Source organism: Xenopus laevis, chromosome 2L (assembly GCF_017654675.1).
Source record: "Xenopus laevis strain J_2021 chromosome 2L, Xenopus_laevis_v10.1, whole genome shotgun sequence".
NCBI classification, from domain to species: Eukaryota; Metazoa; Chordata; class Amphibia; order Anura; family Pipidae; genus Xenopus; species Xenopus laevis.
This window is the reverse complement of record NC_054373.1, coordinates 34,308,844-34,324,188: the sequence shown is the minus strand read 5'-3', so window position 1 is coordinate 34,324,188 and position 15,345 is coordinate 34,308,844. Positions and strand designations below refer to the sequence as shown.

The 15,345-nt window shown below is 41.4% G+C and overlaps 1 protein-coding gene across 4 annotated transcripts in view; it reads left to right on the top strand.

The window, feature by feature from the left end:
* Window positions 1-15,345, top strand: part of LOC108707956 (sperm-associated antigen 5) — a 46,428-nt gene extending 31,083 nt beyond the window's left edge. For all 4 annotated transcript variants that reach the window (XM_018246123.2, XM_018246125.2, XM_018246124.2 and 1 more), the window contains exons 21-26: window positions 5,015-5,147; window positions 5,797-5,877; window positions 6,386-6,529; window positions 8,685-8,759; window positions 11,150-11,230; window positions 13,518-15,345. In XM_018246123.2, the coding sequence (XP_018101612.1) occupies window positions 5,015-5,147; window positions 5,797-5,877; window positions 6,386-6,529; window positions 8,685-8,759; window positions 11,150-11,230; window positions 13,518-13,589 (586 nt within the window). In that variant the 3' untranslated portion in view covers window positions 13,590-15,345. The remainder of the gene's footprint in view (window positions 1-5,014; window positions 5,148-5,796; window positions 5,878-6,385; window positions 6,530-8,684; window positions 8,760-11,149; window positions 11,231-13,517) is intronic.

Below are 15,345 nucleotides of genomic sequence, written 5' to 3'. Positions count from 1 at the left end.
CAAGTGGGGGCGTGGGGAACTGGGCAGTGCACAAGTGAGCAATCTGCAGGTATCTGAACTCAGAAAGGTTAGGATGGGAGGTGGCCTGTTGCAGGAGGGGAAAGGTGTTCAAAACATTGTCAGTGTACAGGTGTTTGACATGTTTAACTCCAAGTCTAGCCCACTTCCCCGCCTCCGAAAAAGTAGAAAAGTGCACTAGATTACTATTGCCCCACAGGGGCGTTTCGGGAGAAATACTCCCTGTCGTGTCCGTTAGGTGTAGCATGACATCCCAAGCTCTTTTAGTAGCATCAAGCACCGGTGGTAAGGGGCTGATATCCTTCCTGCACCTATACAAAGCATTCTTAAGGCTTTCTATAGAGGTAAAGTAAAGGGCTTCCAAGGTCGATGCAGGATTTTCAGTATCAAAGCATCGCCAATTAGCTATATGAGTACTCTGTGAGGCTAAATAATACAACTCATAGTTAGGGGATGCGAGGCCTAGATTTTCAGGCAAGGCATTCAGAGTTGCGCAGGAGAGTGTCGGGGTCTTGTTCCCCCAGATGAATGCGGACTGGATACGATCAATCTCCTGTAGAGACTTTTTCGGGATATGACACGGAGTGTTACCCAGAACATACAAAAATTTCGGCAGGAAAACCATCTTGCAGATGTTGATTCTGCCAATAAGAGTAAGGGGTAGGTTTGCCCAGTGGTCCAGGGTCAATTTGAATTGGTGTAAAAGTGGCTGGAGATTGTGCAATAGAAACGTGGATGGGTGCCTATGAATGTGTAACCCTAAGTATTTGAAAGAGTGGACTACTTGCAGTTCACATTGAGGGTCCAGCATATCTGGGGACAGACTGTCTAAAGGAAAAATCATAGACTTATCCCAATTTATTTGGAGGCCTGAGAAGTTCCCAAAACGCTTGACAATACCCAAGGAGGACTGCAAAGAGATGTGGTGATCAGCAAGATAGAGTAGTGTGTCGTCTGCATACATTGAAATCTTTTCCTCAACTGTTCTATAGAGAAGGCCTCTGACTAAGGGGGATTGCCGAATCTCAATGGCCATAGGCTCGATGGCCAGGGCGAAAAGGAGGGGAGAGAGAGGGCAGCCCTGTCGGGTACCCCGGGATAAGCTAAAGGCAGGTGAAAGTATCCCATTAACCCTGATGGCTGCCTGGGGCTCCTTGTACAGTAATTGGACCCATTTTATGAAAGCAGGGCCGAATCCCATTCTAAACAAGACTTCCCAGAGGTAAGGCCACTCAATGGAATCGAAAGCCTTGGCCGTATCGAGGGAAACCACCAATCTGGATCCTACATTCTCATGAGGCAATTGTAAATTAAGAAATAGCCTTCTAAGGTTAAATGAGGTAGATTTGGTAGGCATGAATCCAGATTGGTCAGGTTCCACCAAAGTCGACACCACCTTGTACAATCGATTGGCCAACACTTTAGCAAGGATTTTAACCTCCATATTCAGAAGGGAGATTGGGCGATAGGAGGAGCATAGTAGTTCATCCTTCCCGGGTTTCGGAATAAGGACAATAGTCGCTTCAGCAAATGATTTTGGAAAGGAGAAGTCCCGAAAGGCAGAGGATAGTGTTTCATGGAGAATGGGGACAAGTTCCTTGACATGAATCTTGTACCAGTCTATAGGAAAACCGTCCGGTCCGGGGGCCTTCCCTGAGGGAAAGGATAAAATGGCTTCAGCCAGCTCAAATTGGGAAATGGGGGCATCTATAAACGTAGCCTGGGCCTGAGAGAGTTTTGGGATGGGTATAGTGTCAAGATATTCGTGCAGTTCTGCTGCAGAGTAGTGGGCGGTAGAAGCGTACAAAGCTTTATAAAACTCACTAAACGCCAAAGAAATATCCTTAGGAGAGGTAAGGACAGCCCCAGAGCACGTTTTGATTTTGGGAATGGCAGTGGAGGTCTCCTGTGCCTTGGCTAGAAACGCCAGCGGTTTTCCATTTTTGTCCCCTAGGGCAAACATGGTGCTAGTGGCATGGAGCATTTTTTTCTTAGTTAGTTCTATCCTGTATAGATTTAGGCGTCTAAGAGCCGACGCAAATTCTGCATGACTGCCCAATGATGGGTCAAGTATGTAAGCAGATTCGGATTCCCTCACAGCCAATTCCAAAGTCTCCAAAGCATCCTTACCATGTGCCCGCACCGCAGCTATAGATGCTATTAAGTTACCTCTCAGAACAGCTTTGAGGGCATCCCACGTAATTTGGGGGGAAGCAGACAATCGGTTATCCTGCCAATAATGTGTAATGGCGGTCGTGGAGTTGGTTACCACAGTCTCATTCTTTAACCAGAAGGGGCTAAGTCTCCACTGCCTAGAGGTAGGGTCTGGAATCGGGGCTAGCGAGAGGAGTAAGGGAGCATGGTCGGAGATTGCTCTGGGTAGGTATCGGATCTCACGTACTTTAGGCAAGAGATCTGGGGAGAGCAGAGCCAAGTCTATTCTAGAAAGAGAGTGGTGAGTGGCCGAATAGCAGGAGAACTCTTGTCTCTCGGGGAACTTCCACCTCTAAACATCAGTCAAGCCATAAGCCATTGCCCATTCTGCAAGTTTCGAGGTGGTGGGGGCCGTTGTAGAAAGTCTGTCCATAGCAGGATTGAAGCAGGCATTAAAATCTCCCATAATGCAAAGGGGGGCCGGGGGAAGTTGTACTATACCCTGATATATTTCCTTAAGCACCACATCAGTGAAAGGGGGGGGAATGTATACATTCACCAATAAAAGAGGGTTTCCAGCTATGGTACATGCCAATATCTGGTAACGGCCTAACCTATCAGAGCGAATATCAAGAAAGTCTAAAGGGAGGCCCTTACGGATAAGGAGAGACGTACCTCTAGCATAAGAAGAGAACGTGGTATGATACGTATGGGACGCCCAGGGTTTGCGCAAAGCCAGGACCCTATTCCCTGTCAAATGCGTTTCTTGAAGCAAAAGAATGTGAGGGTTGTACGTATTGGTTAAAAACCAATGCACGTTTAACCCTATCGTTCAAACCTCTCACATTCCAAGATACAATAGTTACTACAGACATGGTAACCCACAGAGACAATATATACTCACAATCCCCAATTCGACTCCATGGCACCCAGGCGACACCTCGATCATCAAGGTAAGTTGAGAGCAAACATTCCAGCCAAAACCAAAAAAAAACTAAAAAGACAGAAGGACAGAGAGAAGAGAGGGAGAAAGAACACAATACAAACCCATACATACCCCAAAAACACCCCCCCACCCTGCCCAGTCCTGAAAGTACAGCGGGCTTAATATCCCAAACGTCATGGAACTGGAGAAAGTGGTTGCCCATAGCTCAGTCGCTACCAGCTGAGAGATCTGCGAAAGCGAGCCGTGGGCTGGAAATCAGCAGGACCAAAGGAACAGCTGATGGACAAAAAATTGTAGGACATCTGAACCTGGCAAACACGTTTCCACTGTGCAGATACGGATCTTGAGAGGGTCCCAAACCAAACATTACTCTTGGCCGAAGGGTGGTCAGAGCCTGTGAAGAGGAGTTAGCCACTTGGTAAGTTCTATAAGGCGTACGGCAACGCCGGACTCCGTGTGGGAGGCTAAAACGGACAGGAATAAGGCAACTGTCATGCCGATCAGGCGTGGAGATAGGGGTATCCTCAGACTCAGGAGCAGGGTAGCCATAAGTCGGAGGCTTCCACCCAGAGGGAGGCAATCAAGGCACACAACGGAGTCCAACTATAGTCATTTGTAAACCAGAAAGGGTAACTCGACACAGAGGACAAGCCACACGCCCAAAAGTTGTGTAATTGCATAGCGTCCGTGTGAGAAAAAATACAGTAACAGCTTAGTAGCCCGTAAACGATACAACAAGTAAGTACCTGTAAGCCCACAGGAGCCAGGCCAAGTGTGAGCGGCCGCACCCAATTAGTGGAGGAGCCAGGGAAGCCCCATACGAGTCCAGGTTAGGGAGGGTTCCTGAAGCGACACTGTGGGTCATGGCCTAGGGCTTCGTCTAGGCCTCGCTTCTAGCCACTCCAGGGCGTCTTCCGGAACGGAAAAGAAATGAGCCTTGTTGCCCTCCACGACTTTGAGTCGCGCGGGGTACAGCATGGAGTAAATAAGATTACGATCCCGCAACCTTTTCTTGACTTCAGTAAAAGTGCTGCGTAGTTTCTGCAGGTGCGTGGAATAATCCGGGTACAAGGAGATTGTGGCGCCGTTAAACTCAAGCTTCCCCATCGACCGAGCTGCGGTCAAAGCAGTGTCTCTGTCCCTGAAGTGCAAAAGTCGGATAAGGAACGGGCGTGGTGGGGCTCCCGGTGGTCTGGGCCTCCCTGGGACGTGGTGTGCCCTCTCCACTGTGAAGTGCGCTGTGAAAGTGGCCTGTGGCAATAGGGTCTGAAGCCACGATTCGGCAAAGTCCACCGCATGCTCACCTTCCGAGCCCTCTGGGAGACCCACCACGCGGACAGGAGTCTTCGAGATTGCTCACTCTAGCCTCAACCTCCGCTGTGCGTTCCCTTATAGTCTGCAGGTCGACCTTAATGAGAGACAAATCAACCTTCACCTCATCAATTCGGGCAGTCAAAGTAGCCTGACAGGTTGCAATGGCGGCCAAAACAGGAGCCATGTTTGTATCAGGCCCAGGCCCCTCCGACGACTCAGGTGGAGAAGGGCCGTCGGCGCCATCTTGGGCGGGTCGCCTTACGTATTGAATACACACAGTATTTTAGTGCGCTTCTGATTACCAGTTTACAAAATGCTTTATATCTAGCATGATGTTCACCTTCAGGACCACTTAAGGCTAGTAAAACACAATACTGAAGTTGCCACTGCATTTGAAGTTCAAACTCACTTTATAAGGAAAGGAATGACCTTATGTATAGTGTCATTTATAACAATAATTGATATTTACATCTAAAGATAAATCAAAACGGTTATGCTTAGAAAATCGCCTGTTTTTTTTTTTTTTTCACTTCTGGTTAGAATTACCCACAGCCACCTAAATATTTGTGTGTTTCCCTTAAGATCGGACCTAAAGGAGAAGCTACAGAATATGAACTTCAAAAACTTAATCGATAAACGTGATTTGATGGAAGAGATTGAAATTCTAAAAAGGAAAAATAAGAATCTGGAGGATTGCATTACCAGTAAGCAGCAGGTGAGTGTGCTCTTGAAGCGGCCATGAACTTGCAAACTGTAGAGGCGGAGCAGAAGTTGCAGGGGAAGCAACAATATATTTAAAGGAGAAACAAACCCCTACCCCACATAGACCCTACCTCTCTCCTCCCCCCAGCCTAGCTGCTACCCCGGACAAATGCCCCTAACTTTTTACTTGCCCCTCTGTTCAGATTTAGGGATCCGAGTTCACGGCAGCCATCTTCTGAGTCTTCATGTCTTCGGCAGTTTCAGTCAATTTCGGCACATGCGCCGCCACGCTGGTCTCATTCTCAGATTACCAAAGAGCCAGAAGATGGCTGACGTGAACTCCGATCCCTGATTCTGCACCGAAGGGTAGGTAAAAAGTTTGGGGCATTTGCCCGGGTAGCAGCTGGGCTAGGGGGGTGGGAGTGGGGTCTATGGGGGGGTAGGGTTTTTTTATAAGGGGTTTGTTTCTCCTTTAAGGTTTCCAAGTGCTTGTATAGTAACTATTTGCCTGTCCGTGACAGAGTCTATACTGCCTGCAGAGTAAAGTGTTTACTCTCAATGTAAGTGACCAGGCCCTCTAAACTGATTACCCCTCATGCAGCTACTGGGTCTACTGTCTGTACAGTTTAGGGCCTATTTTTAACAAGTCCTTTCTCTTCCAGTGCCTTCAAAAGCTTGAGGAAATAGTCAATGAACAGGAACAGAGGTTATTACAGCAAGTTAGCAAGGATAAAGTACTAGAGGTAACTTTTGGGTTTTTTTTTTGGTCTGTTTTACAAATAAGAAACCAGATTCAAATGCATTTTACTGTTTTAATTATTGATCTTTATTGTTGTAATTAATAATAGATTGACCATGAAGGAAATGGCAGGTGTAGCAGAGCCTTCACCTACTGACACTGACCATTGAATACTGCCCTTTCCTTCTGCTGTGCCTTTCAGTTGCATCCATCTGTCACTGCAGGAATCCATCGCACAGAGCTTGTTTATTAATCCCACAAGTGCAAATTCAAGAGTCTTAATTGCACATTTGTGCCTGTGAGATTTGCTTTGCTCTGCACTTTACATGGAGCACAGCATTATCAGATGCACGTTGCACTATAGCTGCTATAATTGAGGTTAATTGAAATAAACTATATGGATGATTCCTTCAGACTGCTCACAAAAAACAGTTTTTAGTAGTTTCGAATTATATTTCAATTCATATTTTTAAGAATGTTCCAGTATTCTCATTATTTTAATTTATTTTTAGGGCATGTCGCAAGAAAATGCAACATTAAAGCGCTCTCTACAGCAGTGTGAAAGTGAAGTGCTAGTCCTTAAAGATGAGCTTTCAAAGAACCCCAATGAAGCAGCTAGAGACTGGATGCAGGAGAAACTACTTTTACATAAGGATGTGAGTTCTACAAATCAGGCACCACACCAGTCGTGTTTGCATCGGATGCTTTTTAGCTTGTTCTTCAGAATGCTTTCCCTTTATATTGTGTTAATATTTCCATGTAGTCTCAGATACCTGAGAGAGACTGTATGATTGTAATGTGAAAACTGACTCCAGTTTTTGACATGAGCTTATTGAGTTGGGGCAGTGTAGAAAAGGTGTATAAACACGATCTGAACTTCTATAAATAACAAAAAAAACCTACCTACAGGTGTGGGGTTTCATAGCAATTATTTTCAAATAACATCATTGTGCTTTCTGGAAATGGTTTAGAATTAGTAGGCAGTGCCATGAGAACATTATAAGCAAATTATTTTAGGGCAGCATTATTTTCCAGGAAATACGTTATAGTCTATATAAATAATTCTCATTTTATCACATTTTTTAAAGGAGAACTAAACCCTATAAATGAGAAATGCCTTCTTTTATATACTAAACTTATTGAACCAACATCTGTATAGTTGTAATGATCCAGGCCTTCACACAAGAGTTTCACTTCTTGGATTTTATTAGGAGTGTCTGTGACACTCACATGCTCAGTGGGCTCTGAGCATCTGTTAAGAAGCTGAGCTTAGGGGTCGTCGCAAATCATCAGGCAGAAAAGAGGCTGATCTGCCATATAAGCTGATGCTGCAGGGCTGAATATTAAATTCTGATGCTAATTGTGCTGCTTTCTGAGCTGCCATGTGCCAATAATTATTTACTTATATTGTGACATTTATATGATATATATTCAGTATATTGTGTGTATGTCCCAAAGCTCAGTAACTGAGCATGTGCACTAAATCAGAAGGGGATTGATCAATGCACATTTCCTGGTCCCCTGTTTCATAAGTAATCCAATATCTATGCAAATGCATGTATTAACAAAAACAGGGGTTTTTAGTTACAAAGTTATGATCATAAAATTAAGTCACCGTACCACATCAAGGTAAACCCCATATGGCGGTCCTTAACTCTTTATAGTATTCAAAGGCTGGCACCTCTCTGCATGGTTGTATTTCTTGGGATAAGTGTCTCCTTACCTGGGCATTGGTTTTGCTCAAGAGGGCTCAGTTCTTCCCCGCCACTAGCTTTTAAAAGAGAGAGATTGCCTAGACCACAGCATTGGTTCTACAGGCTTAATCCTCCCCCGCCACTAGCTTTTAAAAGAGAGACTGCCCAAACCAACACCTATTTTTAAAGGCATTGGACTACCATTTAAAGGGATGGATGTGGGTGCTACAACAACATGGAATCTTGGCCTGCAGCATAACTGCTAGACATCCGGCAGAATAACTCCGCTACAAAAAAAATTCAAAAAAGGGGGCTGTGGGAGCACTCCAAGGCTAAGTAAAAATATTTAATACAGTGGAAGTGCTACTGATCTGGCCAAATTAACTACAAACTACAATTAACTACAAATATGTGCAGTGAGTCAGCAGAAAAGAAGATGGGGAGCTACTGGGGCATCTTCAGAAACACAGATCTTTACTGCTAAAGGGCTGTGGTTGCCTTTGGCTGGTACAGAAGCACAAAACATAATGTACAACATTTCTGCCCGTCGTTCGGCTTTAGTTCTCTAAAAATGACTAAATCCCACACATTCCTGCATAGTGTCCCCTCTACATCCCAATCATTGGCATTTCAAAAGATCCGAGATGACCCACAGAAATTGCACAGAGTGGGGTTGACGGCATATTTGGCTGCTCCACATCCAGTTCTGGATACCAATGTAGTCCTGGGTTCCTGCACACATGCTTCTGATCATTGATTTCTGTTTGCTTAATGTTCCTACACTGGTGGTGCTTTATTAAGCTAATGAATATTGTCAGATACTGCTTTTGCCATCTGTCTGTGAATAATTTGTTCTTGCAGTTGGGTCAGTTATTTATGTTTTTTCTTTAAAATGGTTTCTCATAATATTTGTAATAAAAGACACTTATTTTGCCCAGGAGCAGTAACACATAGCAACCAATAAGATGTTTGCTTTTAAACAGGTGACCAGTAAATGCTTCCTGCTGATTGGCAGCTATGGATCACTGCTCCTGGGCAAACTTAGGGCCTTTTATTACATAACCTCTATTATAGGCAAATTGAAATAAAATGATTTTGCTTTTTTTCTTCCCTCAAGTTGAGAAAACTAAGACTGATGCTTGTGGACACTGAAAATTCAAAGTCTGAACTTCTACATCGAGCAATGAGACATGTAAGTACTTGGTGATTCTGTAAACCGAATTAAATCAATCCCCTTCTAGTCACCTTTTGGGTTCCACAGCAAGCTGGACTGAAGACATTTCTGTCTCAAAACATCTTAAAATTCATCCTGAACTAAAAAAAAAAAAAAAAAAATAGGGGGTAGGGCTCCCAGTTATACACTAGTTATACAGTTTACCAAGTGCTAAATTAATTATTCGGTCATCTAACTTTAATACCTATGAGTTCGGAGTTCGTATTTACAGTCATGTTCATGATGGGGCAAATAATTTTACTCGTATCTCAGAGCAGTGCAGACATACCATGCTATTGCTATTAAATATGCAATTTCAGTAGGCACAAGGATTGCATTTAGAATTGGAATATCAGAAGGTCCCCAGAGTAATCTTGTTTTGTATAACATTTTCTTTTCCAGTGAACCATTTAATAGCCGTCAACAAGTTAATATAGAAATCTTCTTCCAATAACTCAGTTTTAGTGGAAGCTCCTGTTGTGGCAGAACTGCAGATCCCAGCAGTGGCCTATACACGACTGTGTTTGTTTAGTGTAAATAAGCATATTTATAGTGTCGTATGTTTTGCACAAACACAGCCACGTCAAAAAAATTATGATTCTTGGATGAATTATTTTAATGAAATGTGGCAGAATGATTGCCTTTCATTAGATAGAAGTTTATTGCTCTGCATGATCAGAGCATGTTGGGTATTGTTAGCAACCAACTTGAGAAATAATGGCCCCTCCTTGAAGCTGTAGCAGAATGGTTTCCATACTTGTATATTGATTGTATGCATTCTAAGATGGACCATATATTTTGACCATCTTTGTAATGTTATGTAAAAAAATTGGAGAAATTAATTGTGCAAAAACATTTTCAGAGACAAGTTTCACTTCTATTTAAATTGGATTTAACTGGATTTGTTATTATGCACATTATGTATTATACTTGTATGAATGTTTATTCTGCACTTAAAGTGGTGGTTCACCTTCCAACAACTAGATGTTTTCAGATAGATCACCAGAAATCACTACTTTTTCCGATTACTTTCTATTTTCTATGTGTCACGTTTATCTAATATTGAAGTGTAATTTTTCACCTTCTGAAGCAGCCCTGGAAAGGTGGGGTCACCGACCCTGTAAACTGTTCTAAATTGATACATTTAATTGATACATTTCTTATCTTTGTCCCTGCTGAGCAGAATCTCTAGGTTTCATTAAAGGCAGCTGTTAGAATTGATACAATAGTTGCTAATATTCCAGAGATGCTGCTGAGAAATGGATCAACTCAATATTGTAACAGTTCAGAGTCTGCACCTGAATTACTGAGCTGCCAGACTCAAACACCAGAGACACGAACATTCAACTTTAAACTAAGATTTTTGGAAAAAAAGTAAAAAATACATAATGAAAAGTAATTGATAAAAGTCTTTATTTCTGGGGGAACAATCTGAAAACAACTGAATTGAAAAAACGTGTTTGGAAGGTGAACAACTCCTTTAAAGGAGAACCAACCCCTCTAAGAACAACAGCCCCCCTTAACTGCCTGCCTTTGGCCCCCACACCTCTCCCTCCCTGTTCTGTGTATTACACTGAAAGATGCCGTTATTTACAGGAGCATGCACAGTTGAAAGCATAAGTAAACCTTTAAAATAATTGATGAGGGTGGAACTTTTGCAATAAAGAATAATGAATGTACATTGCACTTAAGTTATTAGAATAGCACCCTCGTCAATTTTACATTCACTTTAAAAGTTTACTTATCCTTGAAGCCGATTCCTGACTAGCTGAACTGCACATGCTCCTTCAGGCTTTGTGTCGGCGAAGAGCCCCGGAAGAGGATGCAAATGGGAAGAAGATGGTGCTTGAGAACTCCCATGCACTACTCTGCATTTTAAAATATTTAGAAATGTTGCAGCAGAAGCAGACCGCAAATGAAAAGCTAAAGCTGGAAGGTGGGAGACTGACCGTTGAGTAGAAGTTATATGTTGCCCTACATGTTACTAAAACATCACTGACACAATCTTTAATTTGGAACCCATCTCGTATCAAGATTACAGACCATCCTACCCATCTATTTCCAGCAGTCAATATAACTTGCAAATAAAAACTATTAAAAATATCACTTGCCCTTTCATGAAATGTGTTCATTGGTAAGGAATTCTATTTGCCTCTGTTCTCTACCCACAATTTCGCTTTTGCTAAACATTTCATTCTAGGGCTTTATCTAAACCCCTATTAGCCATGCGACATACTGTTTTATTTAGCAGTTAATAAATGTTTTATGATGAGAATGTCACATGTTTGGCTCATTTCTGTTTATTGATCTTTAGCATGGAGAGCTGAGATTATTGCTGCAGTTCAATAATATCTCTTCCCTCTCTACAGAGGAATATCTTGGAAGGAAATCTTGCCCGCTCTGAGCTGGAGTTAAAGAAGCTGGATGATATCATTGAGAAAATAAGAAGGGTGAGCTTCATTTTTATAGGGAAAATACGTTTTGAGCACGTCAACAGTTTTCTCAGTAACAAATCAAAACAAATAAGTAAATTAAGTTGTGTAATAAAGTGGAATTACACAGGGAATAAGTATTGAACACATGAAAAAAAGGAGGTGCAAAAGGCACGGAAAGCCATGAAACCTGTATGATATATATTATAGAATGTTAAAAAGAAGCTATACTGATAGGAATATTTGGTAAACTGTAGGCATTCAAAAGACGCTACTTGTAACCACCTGTTATCCAGTGTGCTTGGGACCTGGGAATTTACAGATCTTTCTGTAATTTGGATCTTCGTACCTTGTCTACTAGAAAATCATGTAAACATTAAAGGAAAACTATACCCCCAAAATGAATACTTAAGCAACAGATAGTTTATATCAAATTGAATGACATATTAAAGAATCTTACCAAACTGGAATATATATTTACATAAATGTTGCCCTTTTACATCTCTTGCCTTGAACCACCATTTCGTGACTATCTGTGCTGCCTCAGAGATCACCTGACCAGAAATACTACATCACTAACTGTAACAGGAAGAAGTGAGGAAGCAAAAGGCAGAACTCTGTCTGTTAATTGGCTCATGTGACCTAACATGTGGTTTGTATGTATGCACAGTGAATCTTACGATCTCTGGGGGCGGCCCTTATTTTTTAAAATGGCAATTTTCTATTTATGATTACCCAATGGCACATACTACTAAAAAAGTATATTATTATGATAATGGTTCATTTACATGAAGCAGGGTTTTACACATGAGCTGTTTTACTCAGTATCCTTTAATAGAGATCTACATTGTTTGGGGGGTATAGTTTTCCTTTAAAGGGATACTGTCATGGGAAAAATGTTTATAGTGCTGCTCCAGCAGACATCTGTACTGAAATCCATTTCTCAAAAGAGCAAACTCATTTTTTATATTTAATTTTGAAATCTCACATGGTGCTAGACATCTTGTCAGTTTCCCAGCTGCCCCCAGTCGTGACTTATGCTCTGATAAACTTCAGTCACTCTTTACTGCTGTACTGCAAGTTGGAGTGATATCACCCCCCTCCCCTCCCCTCCACCCCAGCAGCCTAACAACAGAAAAACGGGAAGGTAACACAAGATAACAGCTGCCTGGTAGATCTAAGAACAGCACTCAATAGTAAAATCCAGGTCCCACTGCGACACATTCAGTTACATAGAGTAGGAAAAACGGCAGCCTGCCAGAAAGCGGTTCCATCCTTAAGTGCTGGCTCTTTCTGAAAGCACATGACCAGGCAAAATGAGTTGAGATGGCTGCCTACACACCAATATTACAACTAAAAAAAATACACTTGCTGGTTAAGGAATGACATTTTAGAGAGAATTATTTGCAGTGTAAACAATTTCAAAATTTAGAATTGAAAAAAAATCATGACAGAATTCCTTTAAATAAACCGAATAGGCTGGATTTCCCTCCAATAAGGATCAATTATATCTTAGTTGGGATTTATTATTACAAGTATGGGATCTGCTATTCAAAATGCTCGGGATCTGATGTTTTTGGGATTGGGGATCTTTCCGTAATTTGGATCTTCATACCTTAAGTCTACTCGAAAATCATTTAGAAATGTAATATACCCAATAGGCTGGTTTTACTTCCAATGAGAATTAATATCTTAGTTTGGATCAAGTAAAAGGTACTTTTTATTATTACAGAGAAAATGATATTGATAAAATGGTGTTTATGGGAGACGGCCTTTCTGGCTAAGGGGTTTCCAGACAACAGATCCCATATCTGTACCGTTATGTAAAGCCCATTTATCAAGAATCTTTCTTAGGTGTGGTGGGGTCACCATGTATGATTAGCTTTAAGTTCTAAAATAGCAGCCAGGCGCTGTAAGCTAGTCTAGTCATGGCAAGTGTTGAGGATTCTTCAGAAGACACACCACCTCTCTATTATATTTGTTTTCACTTGCACATGCTCTCCTGCCAGTTTTATTGGTCTACCCCTGCCAGTAAAATACATATGGCCAGTGCTTCAGTACCAGCCTTGCTTTAGCAGTACTACAATTCTCAGTATTGTCTATGGCAGGGTATTTTCTGGTGCTTTGTAGCTGAGAAAAAATGCAGGGGTGACATTAAGCACAATGTGCAATTACTGTAAGGAGCCATGAGGGTGATCCTCTGCACATAATGTGTCCAAAATACATCCTACAGCGAACGCTCTTGTGTATCCTCTTTAGTAAATGACCTTCACTGTTTTAATGTCATGTTTTGTTGCCCTTACAGACTCTCTTGTCTATACCTGAAGTTGTCTCCAACTGTGAGGAACTGAAACAAGTGCTGGAATATATCAACTAGCCCGAGCCTCTTCCTGACCTTCAGCTAACTGCACTATTGCTTTGTGTATCGGCACTCACGTCTCCATTCCTCTATTTGTTGTATTTATTGTTCAGTCTAATAAATGTGTGTCAAATATATTTAAAGGGTTAACGCCTAGTGGCAGAATAAAAAAACATGATTGAAGGATATTTGTGACATCCACAAAACTTACTCTACTTTCATTTTAATTTGCTTGCTTGAAGGATTATTGCTGAAGCTCCGTATTAGAGAGAAACGCGTGTTTTATGACGATTTGAGATTTTTAAAGGATTGTTCGTAAATACTATTCTGGTGGCAGCCCTGGGGCACTTGGGAGGCACATTCATCAAAGGTCGAATTTTGAATTCATGTGAGTTTTTAAAAACTCCCCTAAACTCCCATAAATTCGACCAGTCGAAATTTATTTAAAAAAAAAAAAAGAAAAAATAAATGAATTTTTTAAACAGATGAATGGAATTGACCCGAATAATTGAATTCAATTTGAATTTTAAAAATTTGAAAAAAACTTTCTCTGGGAAAAAAAACTTGAATGTCAGGAAGGCTGCAAACGACTCCAAATTGATCCCTGGACGTCTTCCATTGACTTTAAACAGTTCTAAAGAGGCCAGTGTATGATAGATCTCAAAAATCTAATTTTTTTTTTTTTTTTTTTTTTAAATCAAATTTGAATAACTCCCTAGTCGGATTTGACTGTTTTAATCATAAACAAATTAAAAGTTTTGAATGTTCAATTCGACCCTTGATAAATCTGCCCCGAGTGTGCTGCTTTAAAGGGGTGGTTCACCTTTAGGCTAACTTTTAGTATATTACAGAATGGCCAGTTCTAAGAACCTTTTCAATTGGTCTTCTCTTTCCAGGGGGTCGCTGACTCCATCTAAAAAACAAACACTCTGTAAAGTTACAAATTTACAGTATAGTTATTGCTTCTTTTTATTAACTCCTCTTTCTATTCAGACCCTCTGCTATTCATATTCCAGTCTCTTATTCAAATCAATGCATGGTTGCTAGGGGAATTTGGACCCTAGCAACCAGATAACTGGAGAGCTGCTGAATAAAATCCTAAATAACTCAAACGACAAATACTAAAAACCAATTGTCTCAGAATATGACTCTCTACTGCACGTAACTCAAAGGTTAACCCTTTAAGGTTTCTCTTTTTACGCTATGCAATACCCTTCAAACATAGCAAAAAAAGAAGATTGTACATCAGTCTCACAGGCTGGGCCTCCCCCCACTAGTTTTTATAGGGGAGAGATCACTGGCATGTTTAAAGGCCTAAGGCTACTGGTAAAAGGATGGATGTTGGGAAGACTGTGAAGACTCCTGCAGAGTAACTGCTACAATGCAAAGAGGGTTGTAGGAGTATCTAAGGGAGATAAGGGTTGAACTGATCTTGTCATATTCTCTTCTATCATAGAAAAAAGGAAGCAGGGAATGTGCATTAATCATTACACTGTTTATGGGTTTATAGCCGTTCTGGCTTTCTCACCAGCACTTCTGTCATTCTTTGTATTTACATTAACTAGCCCCCACAGTAAATAAATACTGTATATAATATATATTGGTTTGTATACATGTCCCTGGTGAAGGTCACGATATGTTGAATAAATGATTCTTTCAATAAATCTGTGATACTTCACAAGACTCACTGAGTGCAGTACCTGTCTGTCTGTTATAGCGAGAAAGTCGCAATGAAATCTGTATAATCTGCCGAATAAAAAGCTTAGTGGTTGAA